The sequence below is a fragment of the Durio zibethinus genome, chromosome 12, assembly GCF_047325235.1.
Source record: "Durio zibethinus cultivar Kanyao isolate XHJ-2024 chromosome 12, ASM4732523v1, whole genome shotgun sequence".
Classification (NCBI taxonomy): Eukaryota; Viridiplantae; Streptophyta; class Magnoliopsida; order Malvales; family Malvaceae; genus Durio; species Durio zibethinus.
The window spans coordinates 24,585,357-24,609,793 of NC_143173.1; the positions used below are offsets into that span (position 1 = coordinate 24,585,357).

A 24,437-nucleotide genomic window follows, 5' to 3' on the forward strand; every position below is an offset into this window, starting at 1 on the left:
TTTTTTATATTTTGTTTCGAAAACTTATTTTTAAAAGTTTTTAAAAATTTATTTTCAAAATTTTTTAAAATTTTCAACTTTTCAAAAAGTTCGAAAAATTTTTCGACATTTATTTTTGTAAATTTTTAAGTAATTTCAATTTTTCATTTTTAAATGTGTCAAATCATATCTAAATATTTTAATATAAAATTTTATAAAATTAAATATGAAATCAAATAAAAAATTTATTTACATTTAATTTTATCTTCTTTTAACTTTTAAATGAGTAAATTTTTTTTTTAATTTGACTTAAATAGAATTAAAATCTTTTAAATTTTCGGTTGAAAAGAGAGAAGAGATGAGGTATAACGAGACAGGGTGTTTAGATTTTTAATAAATTTATATTTTGAATTTGAAATGTGTTAAATAAAAAATTGAGTGTTAGTAGAGGAGCAAATAGCACCGCTCTATTTAAATTATCTGGTGGCTTGCAGGTGATGGGCCGGGTAAAGAATAAATAAAAGTAAATCCAAACCCAAAGGAACCCATTAATCGGGTCTGGCCCAAAAAACCCAATTGGGCAGAGGTGTCGAATTCTCGAGAGAGTTATAGTTTTACTATTTAGTATAGCCCTTGTCTAATGCGGAAGTGTTATCACCTTGTTATTATTAATGCCACAATTGTCCATTACAATAAAGAATTTTGATAAGAGTTTATATAATTTTAAATTATGATTGATTAATTATAGTATAATTATGGTAGGTGAAATGCTTCGGTTGCTTTTGTGTAGCAAAATTTTTTAGATTCTCACTTACATTCTATGCTATCAGTTTTTCAATCATATTTGTTGATTATGTGCCGTTTTTTTTGCAGTATGATTGACACTCAAGGAAGCGAGCCGTTAATCTTGTCCTATGTCGGATGTAGGATCATCACCATATTTATGATCAAGTAGAGGTTAGGGTTGAAAATTTTAAATCCATTGAATCATTCACTTATAACAAGAAGGTAGCTCCATGGGTGGGATCAAAGCCTTTGATTGTGTTTGTTGAAGGATTTGAGAATGCAGATGAGCCGAAGCATTCGAAAGGAAGTTTTGCTTCAACTTTTTGCAGGGAGAGATTATATCAATGGAAGCATGCGATTCAACGTATAGATTAGACCAAATCAAAGTGATAAACAAATTAAAACCTTCCTAACATTTACAATCTGCCAACCACAATGTCACCTCAGCATACAGGAAAATCCATCCATCAAATTTCTTTGAGAATTACACTAATTCCTGAGGTTGCTTAATTCTTTGCTTAAATGTTCAAGTCTTATTTAGATTAAATGCCAAGTACACAAATACAAATACAAGGTTACTGAGGATATTATCCAAGAGCTTACATGCCAACAAATGAGGCAAACCCTGCATCCATGATGAAATTGTCAATCAAGTTCTAAAGTTATGCAGTGACTGATAAGAATGCAACCACAGAAAAAACAACAATCAAGATGTCATTTCTTACCTGATATTTCACATGCCAGTCCTGCCAGATGGATAAAGAATATGGCGCCAAGCCAAATGGATGTACAATACTTCGACTCAACCTGCAATTTTATAACTCAAACGTATCTGTAAGTAGAAAACCTGCAATTTCAAGTGCAAACCATCATATAGCACAGCAACAGAAGAAAAAGATTGATTGGAAGAGTTAGCTTATAATTGAAGCTACCAAGCTTCACAATCAAAATTGAAAAGAAAAAAAGAACAGAAACCTGTACTGATACTAATATTAGGGGAAAAAATCTGGCATTCAATTAATATGCTCATAAATCAATTGTCCAATCGACCCTTCATCCTAGTAACTGAAGATTTCTACGATCCACAAAGGCACCATCTGCCAAAAGCAAATGAACCATTATGGATCTGTCTTCTTAGACCTATTATCTTCTGGCTGGCCACCTTGACATTCAGTATCATAATTATAGAAAGGGGATTCCTCAGCTGGCCATTTATCAGTGACTGAATCTTCTGCTGTTTGCAAGAAATCCAGATCCCATACATCAGATAACCCACAAGTCACTCCCAACTCCGGAATTTCATATCTTTCAAGATTACCCCATAACTCATTGCTAGAACTAGACATACCAGAAGTAGCATCAAAACCCATGCTCCATATATCCTCTAGTTTAGCAAGGGTTTCACCAATAGGAGATGAGAACTCTGGTGTGCTTTTCTGCTTCACCAAATCCTCTGGGAAAGAGATAAAATTCCCTGGATTAACCACTTGGTCTGAGCCCATTACGTTCTTCCCTTCGAAATGGAGTTCTTTGCTTCCCAAGCCTGATTTACCTTCTCTCAGGAGCTCTGGGGTTCTGAGATATCCACGAGCAACCCCCAACTCATCAGATACAACTATTTCATCATCAACTTGAAATGGCAAGTCTTCTTCACATAAACCAATTCCAGCTACAACTTCAGGTAGGAAATCTGGAGATTGTTCAACAGAAATTGGATTTAAATCTGGGACTGAAGATGATATAGCAAGGTGTGTCCATTCAGGTCTGTACTTCACAATCTGCCCTTCAACGGGTGATTCTGAATTGGCCGGTTCAAGCTGCTGGTGCCTGACAAACTTCCTCCTTATTGTTGGAGAACCAATTTCTCCCTTTTCCTTCTTTTGTCTAAGGCGTGATAAGAAAGCAGGATTCTGAAATAACTTCCCTAAGAATGAAACCATTTGCTTCTGCCTTTGTTCTGCTGATTGAAGCCTCTGATTCACTACTTCCACATGGCGAGCTGTACCCCGGTGCTCCTGCTGCAGTTCCACTACTTCCTGCATCAACCTGCTCTTCTCCTTCCTCAACCTCTCTATTTCACCATCCAATCCAGACCTCCCCAATTCAGTAGAAGGTCCAAAATAGTCACTAACCTGCTGTGATTGAGCTGACTTACGCCTCTGAATGTTCTTCAAAAGATGCCTCTTCCCTCGCTGAAAAGCTTCATTAGCAAATTCCCATTTATCAGTATCAACTTTGCGAAATCCCTGAAAAAAACACATAAGATGATTCAAGAATGAGTGGGGAAACAGGATTGTTAAGAAAACCAAAAATATGAAGAGTATGATTCACATAAGTCAATTCGAAGCCGTCAATTTTCGGATATACCAGGAGCCAGATTGCACTACATGATGATATGTTTATCATGAATCACAAGATCAGCTTTCTTCCCAAAAAATTTGTTAGAAGTAGAGACTATGAGTGTGAACTCGAGTACTTATAAAATATCACAATAACAAAAATTCCACCAAAACCCAAATTTCTACCTGCTTAAAATGTGTCTGGCTTCTGCAATTACAGAATTCAATTTACAGACTAAGCCTTAAAACCGAAAATATATATAGAAAATTTAAAACAATAACACAGAGAACAAAAGCAAACAAACAAGCAAATAAAGAGAAACAAAATCTAGAAAATCAAATGACGTCGGCGATTTTCATTTTTCTCCTTTTTTTTGTTTTGTTTTTTTGTAGGCTGTGTTATTGTAATAATACCCACATAAGTATTAAGCTGACGAACAAAGCTGGAGAAATTATTGTGCTTGAAATTCCGAGGAAGTATCAGCCTGGAGAATTCGAGCGGGTCCCATACCACAAAGCTCTCTCCCGTCGAACCCCAAGAGATGATCGGATCCAACGACGTGTCGTCGACCAAATCAAACGTTTTCGACAAAAAAGGCGGTACTGGATTCCCCTGAAGAATTTCCAAAGGTTGAGGCACTCCAATAAACTCCGTTCCAGCTGGTGCTGATGAAAATGTTTCCAATTCCATTATTGGAGAAGGGAAATGCAACGTTTGGGGTGGGTTTGGGGGGGGAATTCGAAGAGTGTTTTTGGTCCTCTGGGTTCATTTGATTTTCGGAGATACAGAAAAAGGCTTCAAAAAGAGCTCTGGGTTTCAGTTTAAGAAGAATCTAATGTGAAAAAAATGTGGTGGAAGGGGGGTTTTGAAGGGTTTAAACCGACAAACTGTTACGATAAAAAAAATTATCAGAGGCGGTGGGGGGAGGTGGTTCGCCTTTTTCTTCAACGACATTAACTGTCGTTGATTTGAACGTGGAATGTTTATGAGCCATTTATTATTGAATCGCTGCAAAAATTAAGAATTGAGAAAGAAAAGAATCGCCGACCAAAGTTTTGGGTTGTTTCCAGGCAGTTACTTCCGCTGGGTTTTTGAAGGATCAAATCTTTGTTTGTGTGGTTACTGGTCGGAAAGAAGCAGTTAGGGTCCACTGTTGGACAAGATATTTTTGTCTCTGAGCTGGCTTGAAAACATTTGTTTTGGGGAAACTGAACGAATTGTTTCAGCGTTTGAAGTTGACATGTTGGTCAAAATACTTGGTGACGAAGCTAAATCCGACGGATCAATGAAATTAGTGGATTTTCGTTTGGAAGTCTTGTCAGATGGATTTTGGACGGACCAATCTTTTTTTTTTTTCAATCTATTTATTGTGCACGTGATGTTTCGCTTCTAATAATTAATTATTTTCTTCTTTTTTTTTTGGTTACCTGAAAAATGAATAATCACTTTTATTTTGATGATTTTTTCCCATCTCTATTAACTGACGAGAAACGGTGGAGAGATGTCCTTTTCTTCTCATAGAAATGAAAAGGCCGGCGAACAAGGACTACCAAAAGGAGACTCTTCACGGGTACACTGAACAATTTTGTATTTATATCATATTTGTTGCTAAATGTAAAACATAAACATATTTATTTTATATTAAATGCATATAAATATAAAATTATCATATCATAATTTATATTAATAGATCAAACACGAAATAATTTTTTTTTATTTTTATTAAATTCATATGCAATTTATTTTAAATTTTAAACTATATCAATTTTTTTCTTATCATATAATTATATCATATCTAAGATTACTAAATCAAAAAACAAAATCAAATGAACATAACATCTAAAACATAGATACTAGTTAAATTCGTTAATTTTAAATGCTATACAATAACATTATATAAAACGATAAATAATAACCATTTATTTATTTTCTATAATCGTGTCAATATGTCTAAGATACAATGTTGCACATATCATATTTCATATCTTACACATATTAGATGTTTAAAATGTGATTAATTAATTAATCATGTTATCGTATTAACACATATAAATGACACATTTATAACATGTATATAATCTTGTTTTAATATTTTTATTATATTATCATTTTGATTTAATGTTGAATTATTGATTAAATATTTTAATGTTAATCATATTTAATCATATTAATCATATATAATCGTATTAATCGTATCGTATAATATTACTTATTATTAAAATGAATAACATGTTAGTGATATTATGTCGCACATAACACATGTAATAAATGTATAGTATTTTTTGTTTTGATTATTTGTATCATTTAAGTTTCATGTTGTGCTCGTATCAAAATTGTTCATGCCATGTTTAAAATTATGTCTAACATGAAACACAATTGGATGACAAAGTTTTCAAGTCTAATATTAAATTTATTTTTTGGAAGAGAAGGTAACTTTTTCTTAACAAGTTCACTGCATAATATTAGTGATATTAATCAAATTCAAAAAGTTGAATAGAGGCATTTTAAAGCCTATGTAGTTACAAGTGAGACAGATCTCAAGTCTGAATAGCGAAAAGCTGCTTCTCATTGAGCTAATTTCAGTTACAATATTTACATACAAAATCTATGAGAGACGATATGATGCAACTTTTCCCGTAATTGCATGTAAAAATTTACTTGTAGAAACAATTACCTTTGCCAACAGGCGGGGTTAATACAGAGCAACCACTTAGTTCACGTTAAAAAAGAGAGGTCCCAATTGGCTATGAGAACAGACATGTACAACAATAATTCTGCAAATAGCCAAATTAAGGCAAGTATCAGTATAGCAAACAATGCAGATCAAATGACAATTCTCATAAAAAAAAAAAAGGAAGATAAATGCGTATGCATCAGCAGAAGCATATGTGTCTGCTGCATTAAAAAAGGAAATTTACAATTTCGAAGCTTTCCTCTTCTTTTCTCAAGGAGAAGCCCACCATGATCCCGTATCAACAGGACACCTAAAGAGAACAGCATAGCATGTTCTTTAATTTGAAGCGGAAGTGTTGAAAAGAGCGTACCAGATTATTTAACAGCATGTATCCTTGCAACGCATATAATGTCAAAAAGAATGCTGTATTATGTGCATCAAGAAAACTTTGCAGGAGTCCCAACCATTCAGGTAAGCAATGGCACGTCAGCACGCCCTGGTTGAGGGGTGGACGGTTTAATCAATGATTTCAGCCGTTCCATGATATCATAAAATGAAGGACGCTTCCATGGCTCACTGCATAATCAACAATGACAATGAAGAAACACAGATAGTTTAAACGGGAAAATTTTGCTTAACAAGCTCCATATCAGAAAAGAATTTGACTTACTCGGCCCAGCAATCCTTAATCATGGCAGCCACTTGAGGATTCAAATCATGTGGAATATCAAGCCTTTTGCCCTTGAAACCAACAGCTGCTACAACCTATGAGGCAGTTTACATTGGGCTATGCTTGTTAGAGAGACGATATCCCTTGCATGACAATTATGCAAATATATAAAATAGTTTTGAGTAACGAAAAACCTGAGTTTTAAAGGTACTAATTATACAAAAAGTACTGATATATCAATTGCTAATGTTAATTGAGGGGTATTTTAGTCCACAAAGTGCAAACATTGCTACTCATAGCAAGCTGCTAAAATTTTAAAGAACAGGTGCCTATTTGCAATGAGTTTCACACCTTTTTCTGAGGCACAAAACATGAGGTCTTCGATTATAAACATTCTGTTAAATAAGACAAATTTGAACTTTATCTCAATATAAGATTTCTGCATTAAAGATATCCAGAGAGTTCATCTTTCAAATGATATTCAAGCATGTGATCTATAGTTCAGGTTGTAAAACACTGTTGTTCAAGGTACATATAATATTGGTTTGCTCTTCTCCCAGAAATTTTCACTTGCCGCATTATTATTCCAACCAACTTGGAACCAATCTAGTGCTGTCTTTAATTCAAAAAAAAAGTTTCCTTCTAAAGAAGATTTCAAGATGCTCCTTGTCAAGCTCATAAACAAAATGAGATATCTGTGGGAACAAGATCTATAATGACTTAACAAACCTGTGCTGGATTTAAGTTGCCCCATGGTTGCTGCAATGTTGCAATCTCCCACAAAATTACACCAAAACTGTATACATCAGACTTCTCGTTTGATGGCTCATCACGAAGAACTTCTGGAGCCATCCACTCAGGCTAATATAAAAATATATATATATTTATTAGTATTATGCAGCATACACAGTGACCTATGGTAACTGAAACAGAAATACCAATGACATTGTTAAGCACAGTATCACTTACAGTTCCAGCTGCTGACTTGGATGAAAGAAATGTGTTTGCCTTCAAACGAGAAAGCCCAAAATCACCAACCTAAACAAACAGACCATGCCATGTGAGGAAGATTTATGTGAAGTAACTCAACAAAAGTACAAGGACTTTGAATCTACTTGACTATTCCCTACAAGTTACAACAGAGGAAATAAACTCGCAAGCCATAAAACAGACACTGTATGGATATGCACTTTAACAGAACATAGTAAAACTACATTCATTATAGCTGTGTTAACATCACCATAAATAATGTAACACCAAGCAGGAGTCCATGAAAGTGGTGTAACACAATTACTTGTCCTTTGTCAGATCAAAATTAGATCCAAGAGATAACCAGATAGTAGTTCCCTCTTATTGACTAAACAAATTCTGAAGCACACAATATTAACTCACAGGCAGGCCCAAAATCAATAAAACTTTTGAGAGAAACTTGCAACAAAAAGGAACTAGATATATATTACAAACAAAGCAACAAACGAAAGTAAACAAGGTTCGCTTCAACAATACATAATCCCAGATACGATCACAGAAAACTAGTTGAGAACTGTTATCAACTTTCAACCAATGGCTGCCTCTAACATATGTAACAACATTATCAGGTTTGAGGACCATCTAGATTCCATTATCAGTTCAAAAATCTAGAAGTCAATAACTTAGCATTTGCTCCACAGCATAAATAAGTAAATGAAAACATCAAAATGTTTATGCTTATTATCACAGGATCATTAGGTGAAAGATTAATACTCTTTGAGACACAGCAGCAACATGTGGGTCTTACCTTCACTGTATATTTTTTATCAACTAAAAGATTTGGAGATTTTAGATCTCTATGAACAATAGGAGGATTGCGTCTATGAAGATAATTCATTCCCTTTGCCTGTGCATAAAAAGAGAAGGTAATTTAGACCAAAACAATGTACAAAATTTAAGGATGATACCATAAGAAGTCGGAAATAAAAGCAAAAAGAAAGTATATATTTTGAAAACCCACCACATCATAGGCCATACTCAATCGGCGCTTCTCATCCAACGCCTCTCTCACACCGGTCTTACGCAAAAGCCTATACAAGCTACCTCTGCAAGAATCAAGGTTTTAGTTAACTCAACAATTCAAACCTCTAAAATGAGTAGAGTCTTAAAAGTAGACATGATTTTTTTTTTGCCTTTCTCTTTTTTCAAATAGAAGAGTGCAAACAAAGGGGTATTTAAAAAAAAAGAAGACAAAAACAGTAACAAACCTTGATAAGTATTCTGTCACTATGGACAAGTTTGGGGGCTGAGTAACTGCTCCCATAAAAAGAACAATATTTGGATGCCGTAGACGTTTCATTATAGCAACCTAAGAAACAATTGAGGTGAAACTACACATCACATCAAGAACATGAATGTAAAATCCCTTAAGCTCAGGAACAAAGTCTGCTCAAAATGTCAGTCAACTCATACCTCACTCAAAAATTCTTTGATGTGTTCAGCATGCAAGTCTTGTTCCATGAGAATTTTCACAGCAACATCCTGTAATTAAAAATAATGTTTATTGGGATGAAGAGGAATTATCAACAACACATCCAAAGTTTGACCACTATGTGGTTTGTTCCGATCAAAATTTCATGCAACTGAAAACAATTTGAATTAGTTTATAATGAAATACATTAAGAAAACTTATTTACTGAGGAACTCCAGTACAAAAGCACTGAATACTTTGAAAGTCAAAACATCACAGAAGATGGACCAAACTCCAAAATAAAATAGGATAAAGAACAAGTTCACTCTTATAATGAAACAGTAGCAAAGTTGGTCACAGAAAGATGTCTACCAAACATAGACAATTGAAACTATAAATTTGTTTGTGTTCTTAGTTGGCATAATTGAAGATTGTTTGCTAAGCGCAGCTTTGAAATTGACCTAAGATTTATCTTGTACTTCGATTATATAGTGGACTATAACTACATATGAACCCAGATGCATTGCCAGATTTTCCTAATTGTGAACCCTTTTTCATTTATGGATATAGCTAAAGAGAAAAAGCATGTGAAAAAATAGAATGAACGCTGGATTAGAAAGGTTTATAGCATAACAGGGTCTGGCACTACAACAAGCATGAACAGTATCCAGATTAATAACTTGGATTTGAGAGGAGTTTTGATGGTCAATTGATGAGAGCTCAAGTGAACAATGGTTAGAAAAGGTTTCTAAATTTCAAGCAGCTTTCAGATTTGAACCTTAAGAATTATAGTGCAGCAACTGATTCAGAGACAAGAAAAAAGATAACCTAGACTTCACACCCAAAGTTGATCGCATCATAAACCATATTCTAGAAAATCTAAAAATTCCTTAAATAACCCTAACTACTAAAATCAGAAGACAAACAAAAAAATGAGACATCTGTTGATAGAGTATTAAACTCTTAGTTTCATTGATCAGGATTCAATCTCTGGTAGCCTCAAATACTACAAAAATGACAAATAAAACAAATTCTGCAACTTCACAGATACAATACATGTAATTAATGAATCTATCTACTTTCACTTGTCAAACATATATGACTAATTGTTGATGTTTTCTCATTCCTAAAGAACATCACAAACAAAATAGGCACCAAAATACTCTATAAGACAACAAGAATTTAGAAATACAAGAAAGCATACGTTAGAAATGAACAATATGGCACAAGAGATATCAAACATAAAACTTTCATAACATTTAACTTTATCCTTACAGCAATAAGAAAAATAATCAAAAGGATTCTTACCGAGCCATTCCATTCAGCACGATGGACAGTGCCAAAAGAACCTGAAAAGAACAAAGTATAAACCTAAGTAAACTGGTGGAACTATAACAGCATGAATTAAGAGCAACAAATTTGGTCTCTATACTGTAAAAATAAAAGTTCTTCAGAAAGGGACCAGAAAATACCAGCACCAATTTTCTCTTTTAAAACAAGATCACTCCATGGAATGTCAAAATCATCAACTTCAAGGGCAAGTTCCCTACTTGGTTTGCTGGGAATAAGTTGACTGCCCTCAACAAACCTTAAATCCTTAGTAGCATCCCCCGTTGCCCTCAACAAATCTCGATGACCTATTGGAGAGATGCGCTTTAAAGGATTCTTTGATTGTATTATGGATTGAGAATATTGGGAATCTCTATCATGAGCAGTTGGCCGGGCAATTTTAGGAGGTAGTGGCAACTGTGAGATATCATCCATGATACTTGAGATCTGCACAAGGTTATTTCTGCCTGTGCCAATCTTATCAATTTTCTTGGGATAAAGAGAGAATCCAGGATTTTCTTCATCCATAGTAGCACCTGAAATGGCAAAACAACTATAGCTTACTCGCATATCAGATGAATACAGAAGCACAAGTTTAACCGTGTAAATTTTAATATAGTTATGACTGAATCCCTAGAAAAGGCATCATAATTAAAGTCACAAACATTCCCCATATAAAGAATATATTGCTTCTTAAAATGCCACCTGGTGTTCATAAACAAAATTTTAAATGTATTACATATATACAAATGACAGCCTCAACAACAACAAGAAGCAATTGACAATATTAAACACCAGCTTAAATTTTATTTATAGATGCCTGTCCACATATAGACAGCCAGGGTCACTTTTCTGGTTTTCCCTAGCAACTTAGAAACATTTAAGACAATGCCTTGATTTGACTCCAGGTTGAAATTTTTGTCAAAATCCCATGCCAAAAATTTCAGTAGAAGATTCACAAGAAACTGTTAAGTTAGAACACAATTACACTGGCAGAGAAGTAATTATCTATTGATTTCATCAGTGAAGATGCAGAAAATTTTTATAAAAACTTGAAACACTCCAATCAATCTTTGACCAACAGCATACGAGGGAAGGCACTTAACCAAATATGAAAGCCAGCATTCCAAGCAGATGATCAAAAGAAACTACATATGTCAAGCCAAGTGAAAGGCTAAAGCCTAAAATCTCAAAGCAAATAAAAAGGCATTCACTAAAGCTCTTTATATAGATAGTAACTGAAATTTACCAGCTGAAGCATCATCAAATACAAGATTAAGTGATTCACAGTCCGAAAAATACTGTTGGGCCAATGACCTGAAATCAACGGCAGGTACAGCTGGTTTGAGACGTGGAAAATGCAATGGGGAAGAAATTGAGATGGAAGATGGACCATTGAGCAAGGAATCGGGCTCGCATATGTAACCTGGGTTCCCAATTAAATCAACAAGATACTCCCTGAAATCACAAAGATTGTCTTCATGAGATTTTTCTTGCATATAGCAAATATTTCACCTAGATAGCTTACACATAAAATTTTTCACTAATCATAGACCAAAATGGGAAGAAAGAATCAGAATAAGCAAATGCACTGCCACCATGCAAGTGAAGTAGCAGGTGGAATTAGGCACTTTTGTTTCAAAGAATTTGTTCATTTCCACATGACCAGCAACAACATCAATTAAAAGGCAGGGTTTATTTTGTTAGCAAAATATTGCCATTCAAAAACAAAATCACAATAGAAGAATAACAACTTCAGGATTTAAAGGAAAAAAGATTATCAATCAGAAACAAAGTTAAGCAAAAAAAATTAATACCAACCAAAAATACCTTGGTTCTGATATAAAATACCTGTCAAGCCCAAAGCAAACAAGGCAGGAGGAAGCATCATCTCGTTTACAATATTTGCAGCCCTTTGCAATTCGACATGGTAGATCAATTGTGTCAGCTAGCACCTGCATAAATTATATTTGAACAGTGAATGAATCCTCTTTCCTTCAAAGTAAAACACATTTTATAAAGGAAACTTACTCCTACAAAGATGTAGTGAAGACATAAAATGCTAACTATAATTAAAGCGAAAAATACTTCATAAGATCTCAGATGAAATGAAAACACCATAAAACTTAGAACCTTACTTTGAATAGTAAAGCTCGATGTCTGCAGAGGCCAATGGATAGGCTACCTATAGGAACCACAACTGAACCTAAGCAATCTTTTAAATCATCACTGGACTCCCTACAATAGGAAACAAACTCATCCTCTCCTGCAGTAGATGTACCCCTTGGAATAGCAATAAAATAATTCGTCATCAAGGTGCAAAAAAATGCATGAATGTTGAAAATTTGTACATTAATGGAGTAGATAACTCACCCCATGCGACTGCAGACAAGCTTTGCTAGCTGATCAACAACTTCTTTTGTGGTTATGCAGCTACAAGAAATGTTGTGAACTCTATTTTGGAGTTCCTTTAAACCCGGATCACTTCTTCGGTCAACCAATATCACTTCTAGTGGTGAATCAGAAGGAGGGTCAACAGATCTTAGAGATTCAATTGATGGAATTCGACCATGTTCTTGCAGATCAGTGCACATACTCCAGACATAGGGATTTACTCCATGAATTAAATAAAACCCATCAGGAACTTTGTCAGAGTATGATAAGCAGCCATTCACCTGAAGCACATAAAAGTGAAAAGGCAGGATATTTGAATTCCCAAAATTTTATTAGCCAAATCCTGAAACTTATTTAAATTCCCAGTCCGTGCATCTGTATTTGAGATGCTGTGCAGCTTATATACTCCCAGTTTCCCCGCAATGACAATACGTCACATAGGTATAAATACACTTGCCAATTATCAAAATAATAAAAATCATCATTAACAATATCATTTGCATTGCCCTTTGCACATGCCCCCATTCTAGAGCAGAAAACTTTACCAAAATCCATCTAATACAGCACTTTTCTCTTCAACATTTTCAAACTCTAAAATTGGTATTTCTGTAAATAGCATAATTGAAGTTTGCTAGCAAAAATAAACATTTTCAACAATCTAATTGGTCAACAGAATCATCATCCTGATTGTTTGATTAAACCACAAAGAAGAAAAAAAAAGTAAGCAATCATTTCACACGTATTTTAAATTGTAAAAAAAATATTGTAAAGGCTAGTCTGGTTCTTTAAAATGCACGCACACCATTCATACAACATCCATCCATCATGGTTAACCAGTCAAGTAATAATTCGGCGCTACTACAGTTTGATCGTGACAGTAGGGTATTTCTTCCAACTCCTTATAATGCTTTTGTCTTTTCCCAATCGTAAATAATAGATATTTTCCAAAATGCCAATTAATTATCCTCTAGAAAAGTTCACATTGACCTAACCCTGAACCACTGGAAAACTCCTGTTAGCACCAACCAACTTTTCACATCCTATACTCTGCATCATTTAGCGTTCAGAACACCAGGTGAATTCACACGCATCATCCAGTTTATCTCCGGAATAAACGTTCAAAATCATCCAAAAATGAAATCTATTCACTATCAGAACTACTTATATTCACCTAGGCACCTTTTTCAATCTCTGGCCTTACTGATCGTTAAGTTCGTTTAAACAAGCTCTTAGTGTAATGAACAAACAACGAACAAAAAATCCACAAGAAAACTTACCCAGAACCGGTAGGAAACTGTATCGGCAGAGCTTGAGCTAGCCGTCCTGATTGCGGAATCATCCAGAACAGGATCCAAAAAATTTGGATCATTAGCACAGGTAGCTTCCGAAGAAAGCCTCAAAGCCAACGCCAACTGCAACTGATAACTCTCCTCCGTTTGCTGCGCCCAGCTTTTCCCCAACGACGAACCCTCAACTTTCGCTCTGAAATCCCCATGCCTAAAGCTCTCATCGTGACCGTACACGAACGAATCAATCTCGTTCGCCGCCGTCGTAGAAAGGGTCGGCACATAACAATCTCCCGATAACGAGCTCTCACCGAAGCTACTGCCACTCGATTGCCGTTGAAGGCCGATCGACGAAGCATAAGTATTCCCTCCTCCTCCTACCCCACCGCCGCCGACGATTCGGCTCGCTTGTTGCTGGTTCTGGCTTTGGTTCTGACTCTGATTTTGATCCCAATCGATTAAAACTCTCTCTGATTTCACTTTGCTGTTCTTATTACTCGTGGTTTCGCTCGAAAACGAATCGCTGTACGGCGGCGGAGCTCCTGATATGGACACGGAATACTGGTCGTCAGGATACTGGCCAAGAAGAGAGTAGTTGGATCTTCTACCGGGCATTTCCATTGATAATAAATCGCCGATCACAAAACCCTAGGAACCGCCATTGTTGAAGATTTCAAGCTTTTAAGCCTTTTTCTTTTTACTCTCTCAATGATTTATTTCGTTTCGGAACGTCTTTTTCTAATTTTTTTTCCCTTTCTATAATTCGATTGTTGGAGAGACAGAAATAGAGAGAGGAGGCGATCCCAGTTTTATTCGGTGGCCTAATCGTAATATTCTCGTTATTTCACTTTTTTTTTTTTAGGAAAAGTCGAAAAGCCGGATGTCTGGTTCAAACGTTGATTGGATGATTTTTTTTCTTTTTTTCCCCAAATATAAAGATTTCTTGCTTGGGTCAGACACTGTTTTGCAGTTTGCCTCTGATGGCTGCATTCCTTCTTTGTAAAAAATTGGATAACTGAAACAACACGTTAACTCTGGCGGAAAAAAACAACACGTTACTCACGCGCGCGTGTTTCACCCAGTGCACTTTCTTTAATTTTCTCCTTAAAAAGAAATTGAAAGGTAATACAATTAAGGCTTTCTTTTAGTATTGTTACTGAAAGTCCTTTAAATATAATATTAAATATAAAATTTTTTTAATTTTTTATTTAAAAGTTTGATTTTTTTAATCTGAATTAAATTTTTCACAAAATATGTTTTTATATGAAAAAATACATTTGAAATAAAAAAATCACTTTATTATTCTTTTATTTTTAATATTTTATTATCTTATATTTTTTTTTAATTATTTCTGTTACTCACAATACTGCAACAATAATTCTAAAAGACTCCTAAAAGTAATAAACCACAGTAAAAAATTTGACGTTTTCCTTTCACATTTATTTCATGACTTATTATAGATTTTTTTTCAATTTAAAAATTAAAAGAAGAGTTCCCGTGCCTATAATTTAATATACAATTTAAAAAATCATTTTTATAGAATGTATTGTTCTTATAAAAAGGAAAATCTATTAATTATAATTTTTTTTGCACAAAATTGCTGTATTTCAATAGATTCATAAATGAAACAAAAATTTTTGACACATAATAATTTATAATTTGAATTAAATTGTTTATGAATCAAGTTAGATGGAATTAGTTAGAATTAGTTGGTTTTTCAAAAAAAAAAAATCAAAATCCTACCGTCGAGCGTAAAAGCTTTTAATTTTTTTAAATATATTAAAACATTAATGTTTTTAAATATATTTTAAAAATAAATAAAAGATAAATTTTATTAATAAATTAAAATTTCAAATCATATTTAAATTTCAAGACTCGTGTCTGAAGTCCATTCAAGTCAGACCCCATTTATAAACAAATCTAATTTGAATAATTCAATTGTGCTTTTTCCTTGTGTTTGGTTGCTTGGATTCAGGGCTCTTTTCTACCTTTCTTGTTTGGAACTTCTCTTATGTTTCCCCTCTCATTTCTCCTATTTCCTTTAAGATATGATAAGCTTTTGTCAGACATTTTCCCATGACACAAAATCTAATAGCTGTTGTTTGCAAAGATAGATCCATGTGAAAATATATATATATATATATATTTACATCTTTTCTACATAATTGATAAATTTATCAATAATTATTTATTGAATAATTGTTTAATTACATATATATTTAATCATATAAATTGAAAATAATATTTTAATAATATTAATAATGATATAACTATTATCTTTTTTTCAAAATATGAGAACTCGTGATGGATAATTGTAATAATATAATAATATATTATTTTAAATTTTAGTTTGCATTATATATATATATATATAGTCTTTGGTAGGGCTCATATAAATGTACAACACAAATGGGAAAATTTATTATTATTATACATATCAGACAGTGTTAGAAAACATGATTAAGAATAAGCCTTTGACAAAATGAAAAAGTTTAGAAGGAAAGCAAGAAGTCCTTACCAAAGCTGTTTTCCTCGTATGATATCATGAAAGTGATTGAAATATTAAAAAAAATTTATATATCATCCGTTGAAGAGGTTATGTTCAATGAATCTTATGATTTTGTTAATATTTGGATCGCTTTCTGTCATAAATCATATGCAATTTGGGAGAAGTTGGCCAGCTTATTGTAACCATATAAAATACTTAGATATAAACCATAGAATTACTTTGATATAAAATTTGAAAGGAACCATAAGTTTGAAATTCAAATTCTAATATCTGTAATTATTTTTTTATTTTTAAAAAATTTTTATATATAAAGCTTGAAAGGCATGTACTGTTAATTACACATAATATCATTTTATGTGAGGTTGATCATTTTATATAAAATATTATATTTGATTGTAATTTTATTTTTTTGTTTGATAATGTAAATTAAAAAAAAAAAAAACAACTGCTAAAGTGAAAGCAACATTTAAATTTAAAATTTGTTTCAAATGTTTTATATTGATAAAAAAAAAATCTTAAAACCTTAGGAAAAAAAAATTGTGAATAATATATTTTTTGGTATAAAAGAGACTACAACTTATAATAAGGGAAATAGTTACAGATTTTAAGATTTGAATATCAAATCTATTGAATGTTATATTTTTAAAAATATTGAATCAATCAATTAAGTAAAATTATGGATTCCTTGTGAACAATGTTCACAAGCTTATTATTTTGTTAGTTTGTTGCCTTAGCTTGAAATTTTCAAATGATTTAAAATTTGTAATAACTTTATCCCCTTTCATTCCTGGTTGTTTGCTGTAAAACTTTAAGAAAAGGCTTCAAAATTTTTAAATTCAATTAAATATTTATTAAAATTTATTAATAATCAATATTAAAAATTATTATTTTGTACATTGACGACGAATTTTTTTTTTCACTTTATAGGCAAATTTATATAATCTTTGCATGTTCATTTAATAATTAAATATTTTAAAATATATTAGATATCAACATGTGTCAACTTTTTAAATTTACTCAGTGAGATAAAAAATTTTAAAAAATAATCTTAATCCTATATTTTAGTAATTAAATCTATCTATGAACCTGATCAATCTTCTAAAAATATTCTCCGAGACTCGACCTATTGGATCTGAAAGGCTTAAAAATGTTTAAATATATTTAAAATATTGAATTAAATTAAATTAAAAATAATTAATAATTTAATATCTTAGCCCGGTTTGGATTCGAGAATTTCCATTTAAGGTCTATTTTCGCCGACCATGGGCCCATAAGCCGGTGAAAGGCAAGTCGCTAGCTCCAATGAAGAGCTCAGACTCGCCGGGCAAGCATGAACGGGCCAAACTCAAACTCTCGAAGCATGTGCCTTTTTTCGTCATTCAAAAAGGCTTGTTCCTCAACTCAAATATTTATATTAGGGGAACTTTTAAAGTACAAAAAATAAATTAATTTTTTATTAAAGATTATCAATAAATAATTAAAATTATTTTTAATTTTTTATTGAATTAATATGTATAGTGTCATATCAATTAAGCTACATCATTATTTTGTTTCACAAATTCTTTATTTTTTATTTATAAATATAATTATTTAGATATTATTTATTTAATTTAGTTTTTTTCTTGTCGAATTTGAATATTAAAATACAAATATAAAAAATACTTTTATTTTTGCTTTTAACTACTCTTTTTCTTGCTTATAAGTTCAAAGTTTGATCCTCAGCTCAAAGTTTGACACCGATGATTTTCTTTCAATTTTTATCTTTCTTTTAAAAATTTTTGTGTTTGAATGGAATTGAGCTTTTCCTCATATTTTTGTGTTATAGGATCAAAATTTTCAAGATAGGTTGTGGTCTAAAAATAAAATATTATTGCAACCATAGAAGATTAAGAAATTTATTTACCAATTTGAAAAATTATGATGCCAAATTAGCCACTTAATCTAAAATATTTCCCAATATATATTTTGCTTGATTTGTACTTTGAATTTTTTTTTTTTGGGTCACAAATTAGAAAAAAAAAAAAAAAAAAAGCAAAGCATGGGTTTATTATTAGGTCCAAGAGTTTTGGGCCCTAAGATTAGGTAAGAAAAGTCCAAACTTCTTGATTACCCGATAAAAGCCCACATCAGAATATTTTACGGTGCTCCGCGCAACACCTAATCACAGCCAAGCCCAATCCTCACTGCTTTAATAACTCAACGGACACCGACTGCCGACATAAACTTTCTGTCTCAACGTCGCTGAAAGTCTCGAACGCGAACTTACTAACGGAATTTCGTCTCAAAAAACTCGGAAAAACCCTAAGCTTACTTCTCTCACACTCCACCACCGATAAAAACTGCACACACGCTCTCTCACCGTCGCTGAAGTCTTGAATTGATTTACTGACGAAGTTTCATTTAAAAAAAGCTCGGAAAATCCCTAAGCTTATTCTCTCACACTCTCAATGGAGTTTTGGGGTAAATTTTTCTTAATTTGTTGCAATTATTTATTTCAATTAGGTTATTTTTTCTTTTAATCTTTCTTAATTACGAAATTGGCTGAAATTAATGATTATTTATGTTTTGTTTATTGACTTATTCTATTATTTCGCTTTATAATTTGAAATGCTTATCATATGTTGTGATACTGGTTTCCAGAAAGGATTTGATTTTTCAGGCTGCGGCTTTTGCAAATTATTTTTCTTTAAATTTGGTCGTTTCTTTTCTTTCCGTCTTTAATTTTGTAGATAAGAGTGCGTCATGGAATTGTTTTTTTCATATGAAGTCACTCACTGAATTGATCTCACGAGTGCAGAGTCACTGATTCTGTTGATAAGATTGCATAAAATTGCAAATAACATAATAAAATACATTATTATGCATATAAAAATAAAGATATATCACTCTTTTTGAATTAGACTTTAGGTCCCGCATTTATATTGATTTTGTTTTCCAAATTGTTTTCTTGGGTTTAATTTCAGGTCTATTTAAAGAAAAATTACTTTTTTCATCCTTAAAAAAAGAAAAAAGAAAAATTACTTTCTAAATTTTGTCATAGCACTTTTTTCCCCATTATTTACCCATGTATAGGATGCAATGAGATCTAGTATGATACTATAATAGTTATTTATAGTTAAGGGGAAAAAAAGAGAGAATGAAATGGGTTTGTTGTTCTTGTTAAATCATTGTTTCTTAGGACAGGTATTAAGGGTTTGTATTAATATTTTTTTATATATATATATTTTGATTTGGAATATGTCCCCTCTGCTACTACCCTTGATATTGTGTTCCACCATGTTGTCTTGTTGAAATTTTTACTTCTTAATAATGGTTGCATGTTGAACTTTTTTAATGTTGCACACTGTAATTTCTTGTTGGCTTATTCACTTATCACTGTATCCTTCATTTTTTTTAGGTCTAATGAATTATGAACCCCCCTGAAACTTGGCAATATGTATGTAGGTGCTGAGGTTAAAAGTGGACAGATCTTTGAGGTTGAATTGGAGGATGATGGCAGTAGGATCTTGCATCTTTCACAGGTTTTTAAGGAACTGTGATTTCGGTGCTTATTGTGTGTTGACAGTACTTACATCTCTCTATTAAATTTGCTGCTATATAACTCACAGGTTGCCCTTGGTGAGGCGACTGGTGATAAGAAGAAAGAAAAAGAAAATGAAACTGTTTTTATCTATATCAAATTCAATAATGAGAAGTTTGTAATTGGAACACTTTCCCACGAGAAATTCCCCCAAATACCATTGGATTTGGTGTTGCATGGCAAATTTGAGTTGTCCCATACCTGGAAGAATGGTAGTGTCTTTTTCACTGGGTATCATGTAGATACATCTCAAGGTGGTGGTAAGTTATTCTGCTAGTGTTTTCTATTTATTTGATATTTGTTAATACTGTTTAAATCTGTAAATTATGTTTCAATTTTTACTTTACAGATTCTGAGTCCGAAGAGGAGCTCCCTGCACCCACAATTAATCCCATAAAGCTTCATGCTACAGCATCTGATCCTACTACGTCAAATCAGGTTAAGATTGTGGAATCAAAGAAAGAGGAGGATAGTAGTGATGATGAGGATGAAGATGATACTTCTGCCAAGGATGAAGAGTCCAGTGAGGATGAAGTAGATGTCTAGCTATTAGTGTCATACCCAGCTGATAAGCTCTTCCTGATTTTTATGGGTAAATCATAATTCTGAATAGTTGAAATAGGGTGTTAAACTGTTAATGATTCCTGGTACATTAGGGAAAATTGTTTTAAATGTGTCTTTACGCAACTGTCCTTGTTGTGAACCTAGCAAATCTTTCAATGTTTTCCCACCTTATTTTCTTTAGACTTTTTATCAAATTGCTATGTCTTTTTCATCTGAAAAGTTGCTGAATTAAATGTTTCCTGTTTCTAGCGTAGGAGCTGTTGTTTGGATATAGCTGTTTTTATTGTTGTTTCATAACCCACTTTGGGACAGAATACCATGTCTTATACTGTTGGTTCTGAATTACCATTTTAGAAAACGGGCATGTTGGTAAATGGTGAGAATGAAAGTAATGATGATACTGACAGTGATGAGGATGATAGTGAAGAAGAAAGTTCAGATGAGGATCAAGAGGCACCTGAGACTGAGAAGGTAAGGACATATTCTTTACGCTTGTCAATTCAGGACTTTGAGGGGCTTCAGCTGAGTTTTTAACTTTGTCATTCTAATCACTGGCAACTGGTTTTTCCTTAGGCTGGACCAAGCAAGAAGAGATCTTCAGAGTCAGCTATGAAGACCCCTGCTCCAGTAAAGAAGTCAAAGCTGGTCATTCCCCAGAAGACAGGTAGATTTTCCGTCCTATATGTGCTCTTCTAGAGATATTGATCACTAAATGACTAATGAGGGATCATAATATACATTTAATCAATTATGTTGTTAAAGAGTTGCAAGCTGTCGGTGCAGAAGGCAAGAAAGTAGGTGGACATTCTGCAACCCCTCACCCTTCAAAGCAAGCTGGAAAATCATCGGCTGCCACTGGTCAGGTGAAGCAGACTCCCAAGTCAGGTGGTTCATCATTCCCTTGCAATTCTTGCGGCAGGTCAGTTCCTTGCTCTTATTGAGTACTTAAACCAATTACTATTATATTTGGAATAATATTCTTTGCCTTGAAAACCTGTGCAGGTCATTTGGCTCCGAAAATGGTTTACAATCCCATTCCAGGGCAAAGCATGGTGCTGCAGTGTAAAGATGAGTCGACCTAATATCTTTGTTTGAATTTTAGTTGAAATGACTAGTTAAATGTTAATTGATGTGGTATAACTTCTTTTGAAATTGCCTTGTGTTTGGGATGGTGCTTTCTATCTATAATATAATGCAAGCCTCAGGGATTCACTTGGACTGAAATAGCTCTAGTTTTGGATTCACGATGATTATCCGTGTTATTCAGTCATTTGAATACTCTAATATTTCATATAATACCCACTTTGGGACAGAATACCATGTCTTATAGTGTTGGTTCTGAATTACCATTTTAGAAAATGGGCATGTTGGTAAATGGTGAGAATGAAAGTAATGATGATACTGACGGTGATGAGGATGATAGTGAAGAAGAAAGTTCAGATGAGGATCAAGAGGCACCTGAGACTGAGAAGGTAAGGACATATTCTTTACGTTTGTCCATTCAGGACTTTGAGGGGCTTCAGCTGAGTTTTTAACTTTGTCATCCTAATCACTGGTGACTGGTTTTTCCTTAGGCTGGACCAAGCAAGAAGAGATCTGCAGAGTCAGCTACAAAGACCCCCGCTCCAGAAAAGAAGGCAAAGCTGGTCACTCCCCAGAAGACAGGTAGATTTTCCCTCCAGTAAGTGCTCTTCTAGATACGTTGATCGCTAAATGACTAATGAGGGATCATAATACACATTTCATCAATTACAAACTGTTTGCTTACCCGTTTTCTAATTCCCCCTTCTAGTTCGTTCTTCTAATGTTAGGCTTTTTTTCTTTTTTTTTCTAATTAAAATTTGTATTGTTAAAGAGTTGCAAATCGTTGGTGCAGATGGCAAGAAAGTGGGTGGACATTCTGCAACCCCTCACCCTTCAAAGCAAGCTGGAAAATTATCGGCTGCCACTGGTCAGGTGAAGCAGACTCCCAAGTCAGGTGGTTCATTATTCCCTTGCAAGTCTTGCGGGAGGTCAGTTCCTTGCTCTTATTAAGTATTTAAACCAATTACTATTATATTTGGAATAATATTCTTTGCCTTGAAAACCTGTGCAGGTCATTTGGCTCCGATAATGCTTTACAATCCCATTCCAAGGCAAAACATGGTGCTGCAGTGTAAAGATGAGCCGACCCAATATCTTTTTTTGAATTTTAGTTGAAATGACTAATTAAATGTTAATTGATGTAGTATAACTCCTTTTGAAATTGCCTTGTGTTTGGGATGGTGCTTTCTATGTATAAATATAATGCAAGCCTCAGGGATTCACTTGGACTGAAATAGCTCTAGTTGTGGATTCACGACGGTTATCAGCGTTATTCAGTCATTTGAATACTCTACTATTTCATGTAATGCCCTTTGGCCTCGTCGTTCTAACGCCCTTTTGGCAAAATTTCATCACTCTGTTGGCACTTGATTGATTAACCAAAATAGAAATCAGCAAACTTTATCATTTTATAATGATTTAGATTTAGTCATTTTTAGATAATTTTTACCGTTGAATAAATATTGATCAAATTTATATTATAAATTATATTTTTCTCTTCGTATTATTGATTTTTTTAATAAATTCTATCAATATATGGATTGAAATTTTTTATTAAGTTTTTATTAAATTATTTTTAATTTAAAACTTTATGAACTTAAGTTATACTTAAGAATTTAAGCTAATGATATTAATTATAGGAGTATTTAGGTAGATTTGGTTAATCGTAAATTAAATTATATAAAATTAAATTAATCAAATTATATTATTTTATTTTCTTTAATTGAATAAAATATTTTTAATTTTAAAAATTAAATGATCAAAATTAATTTGATCAGTTTGATTAAATTTTTTGATTAATTGAATAATAAAATACATTAAATTATATTATATTTTAAATTTTTTATTTTATATATATGAAATAAATTAAATAAAATTATTTGATAAAAATAATCGAACACAAAAATATTAAATTAAAAAATCTAATAACTTTAAATGAAATGGGTAATTTCATATATTGTTAGTTACATATATAAGTTTTATTATATTTTAATTAAATTTTGATTAATTTAATTTTTTAATCAAATTAATTAAAAATTAAAATTTTTTAAAAATTATTTTTGATAATCGATCAAAAATAATTTAATAATGAATCGATAAACACCTCTAATTAATTACAATAGGTCTTCCTTCGACGACCCCAAAAAAACCTCATGGTCAAAATAAGAACAATTTAATTTAACTATTTAAGCAACAATTAAATTAAAGATTTTTGCCATATTAAGAAATTATTTTTTAATGCATTGGAACTATCACATCAATTATCAACTAATGTATTTTAATAAAAAGATGTTACTATAAATTAGTGCAAAACCCTTTAACTAAATAAAAGGAGAGTATGTAAAAAATTACGCTTGAAATAATAAATTAAATATGAAATTTTAAATATCAACGGCAGGTTTGCCCGAGAGGTTAAGGGGGAAGACTTAAGATCTTCTGCACATAAGTGCGCGTGGGTTCGAACCCCACAGCCTGCATTTTTAAAAAATTTTTTTAGGCCCTCCAGGGTCCAGGCCCAAGCACCAACTGTTCGTTTTCCTACATTAAACTATCCTTCTAACAGGAATCAAACTTCTTAATTTTCCTTAAACCCAACCGCACAACCGCACAGCCTGCATTTTTTTTGTTCTTTATCATTTTTTACCCCATTCCACAACCAGGTCGAGGCTCCAACTGTTCTTTTCCCTACATTAATTTATCCTTCTAACTGGAATCAGGCTTACTCGTTTTTCATGTGTTTATTCTTTTTAGACAAGAATTTTGGTAGCAACATGGAATAACAGATTTCTATTCCCAAAGTGCA

The 24,437-nt window shown here is 32.8% G+C and overlaps 3 protein-coding genes and 1 non-coding gene across 11 annotated transcripts; 2 read left to right on the top strand and 2 right to left on the bottom strand.

The window, feature by feature from the left end:
• Window positions 1-1,152: 1,152 nt before the first annotated feature.
• Window positions 1,153-4,298, bottom strand: LOC111297015 (heat stress transcription factor A-3-like). Of its 3 annotated transcripts, none has more exons than XM_089741337.1 (4): window positions 3,523-4,298; window positions 2,114-3,011; window positions 1,491-1,612; window positions 1,153-1,390 (listed from the first exon to the last, which is right to left on the bottom strand). In XM_089741337.1, exons 1-3 carry the CDS (start codon window positions 3,793-3,795, stop codon window positions 1,581-1,583), a joined length of 1,203 nt encoding a protein of 400 aa, XP_089597463.1. In that variant the 5' UTR covers window positions 3,796-4,298; the 3' UTR covers window positions 1,153-1,390; window positions 1,491-1,580. The 3 variants fall into 3 exon arrangements, with proteins under 3 accessions (XP_089597463.1, XP_089597464.1, XP_089597462.1); XM_089741338.1 differs by having other exon boundaries at window positions 1,491-1,572; window positions 3,523-4,297; XM_089741336.1 differs by having other exon boundaries at window positions 1,741-3,011; window positions 3,523-4,294.
• A 1,344-nt stretch (window positions 4,299-5,642) lies between these two features.
• On the bottom strand, window positions 5,643-14,678 carry LOC111297014 (serine/threonine-protein kinase CTR1-like). 6 transcript variants are annotated; one of them, XM_022891542.2, is made up of 16 exons: window positions 13,890-14,678; window positions 12,592-12,893; window positions 12,357-12,501; window positions 12,070-12,173; window positions 11,468-11,676; window positions 10,362-10,754; window positions 10,198-10,238; window positions 8,892-8,960; window positions 8,687-8,787; window positions 8,440-8,524; window positions 8,227-8,325; window positions 7,419-7,487; window positions 7,179-7,310; window positions 6,450-6,544; window positions 6,150-6,355; window positions 5,643-5,879 (listed from the first exon to the last, which is right to left on the bottom strand). In XM_022891542.2, the coding sequence occupies exons 1-15, from the start codon at window positions 14,517-14,519 to the stop codon at window positions 6,247-6,249; spliced, it is 2,583 nt and encodes an 860-aa protein (XP_022747277.2). In that variant the 5' UTR covers window positions 14,520-14,678; the 3' UTR covers window positions 5,643-5,879; window positions 6,150-6,246. The 6 variants fall into 6 exon arrangements, with proteins under 6 accessions (XP_022747277.2, XP_022747279.2, XP_089597458.1 ...); XM_022891544.2 differs by having other exon boundaries at window positions 6,024-6,355; XM_089741332.1 differs by having other exon boundaries at window positions 12,049-12,173.
• A 3,947-nt stretch (window positions 14,679-18,625) lies between these two features.
• On the top strand, window positions 18,626-22,941 carry LOC111296789 (histone deacetylase HDT3-like). Its single transcript, XM_089741340.1, has 8 exons — window positions 18,626-18,867; window positions 19,852-19,928; window positions 20,016-20,247; window positions 20,337-20,521; window positions 20,906-21,022; window positions 22,126-22,216; window positions 22,428-22,563; window positions 22,647-22,941. The coding sequence occupies exons 1-8, from the start codon at window positions 18,855-18,857 to the stop codon at window positions 22,708-22,710; spliced, it is 915 nt and encodes a 304-aa protein (XP_089597466.1). The 5' UTR covers window positions 18,626-18,854; the 3' UTR covers window positions 22,711-22,941.
• Window positions 22,942-24,028: 1,087 nt separating this feature from the next.
• TRNAL-UAA (transfer RNA leucine (anticodon UAA)) lies at window positions 24,029-24,111 on the top strand. Its single transcript has one exon. It is a non-coding gene; the product is annotated as a tRNA-Leu (tRNA).
• The last annotated feature ends 326 nt before the right edge of the window (window positions 24,112-24,437 follow it).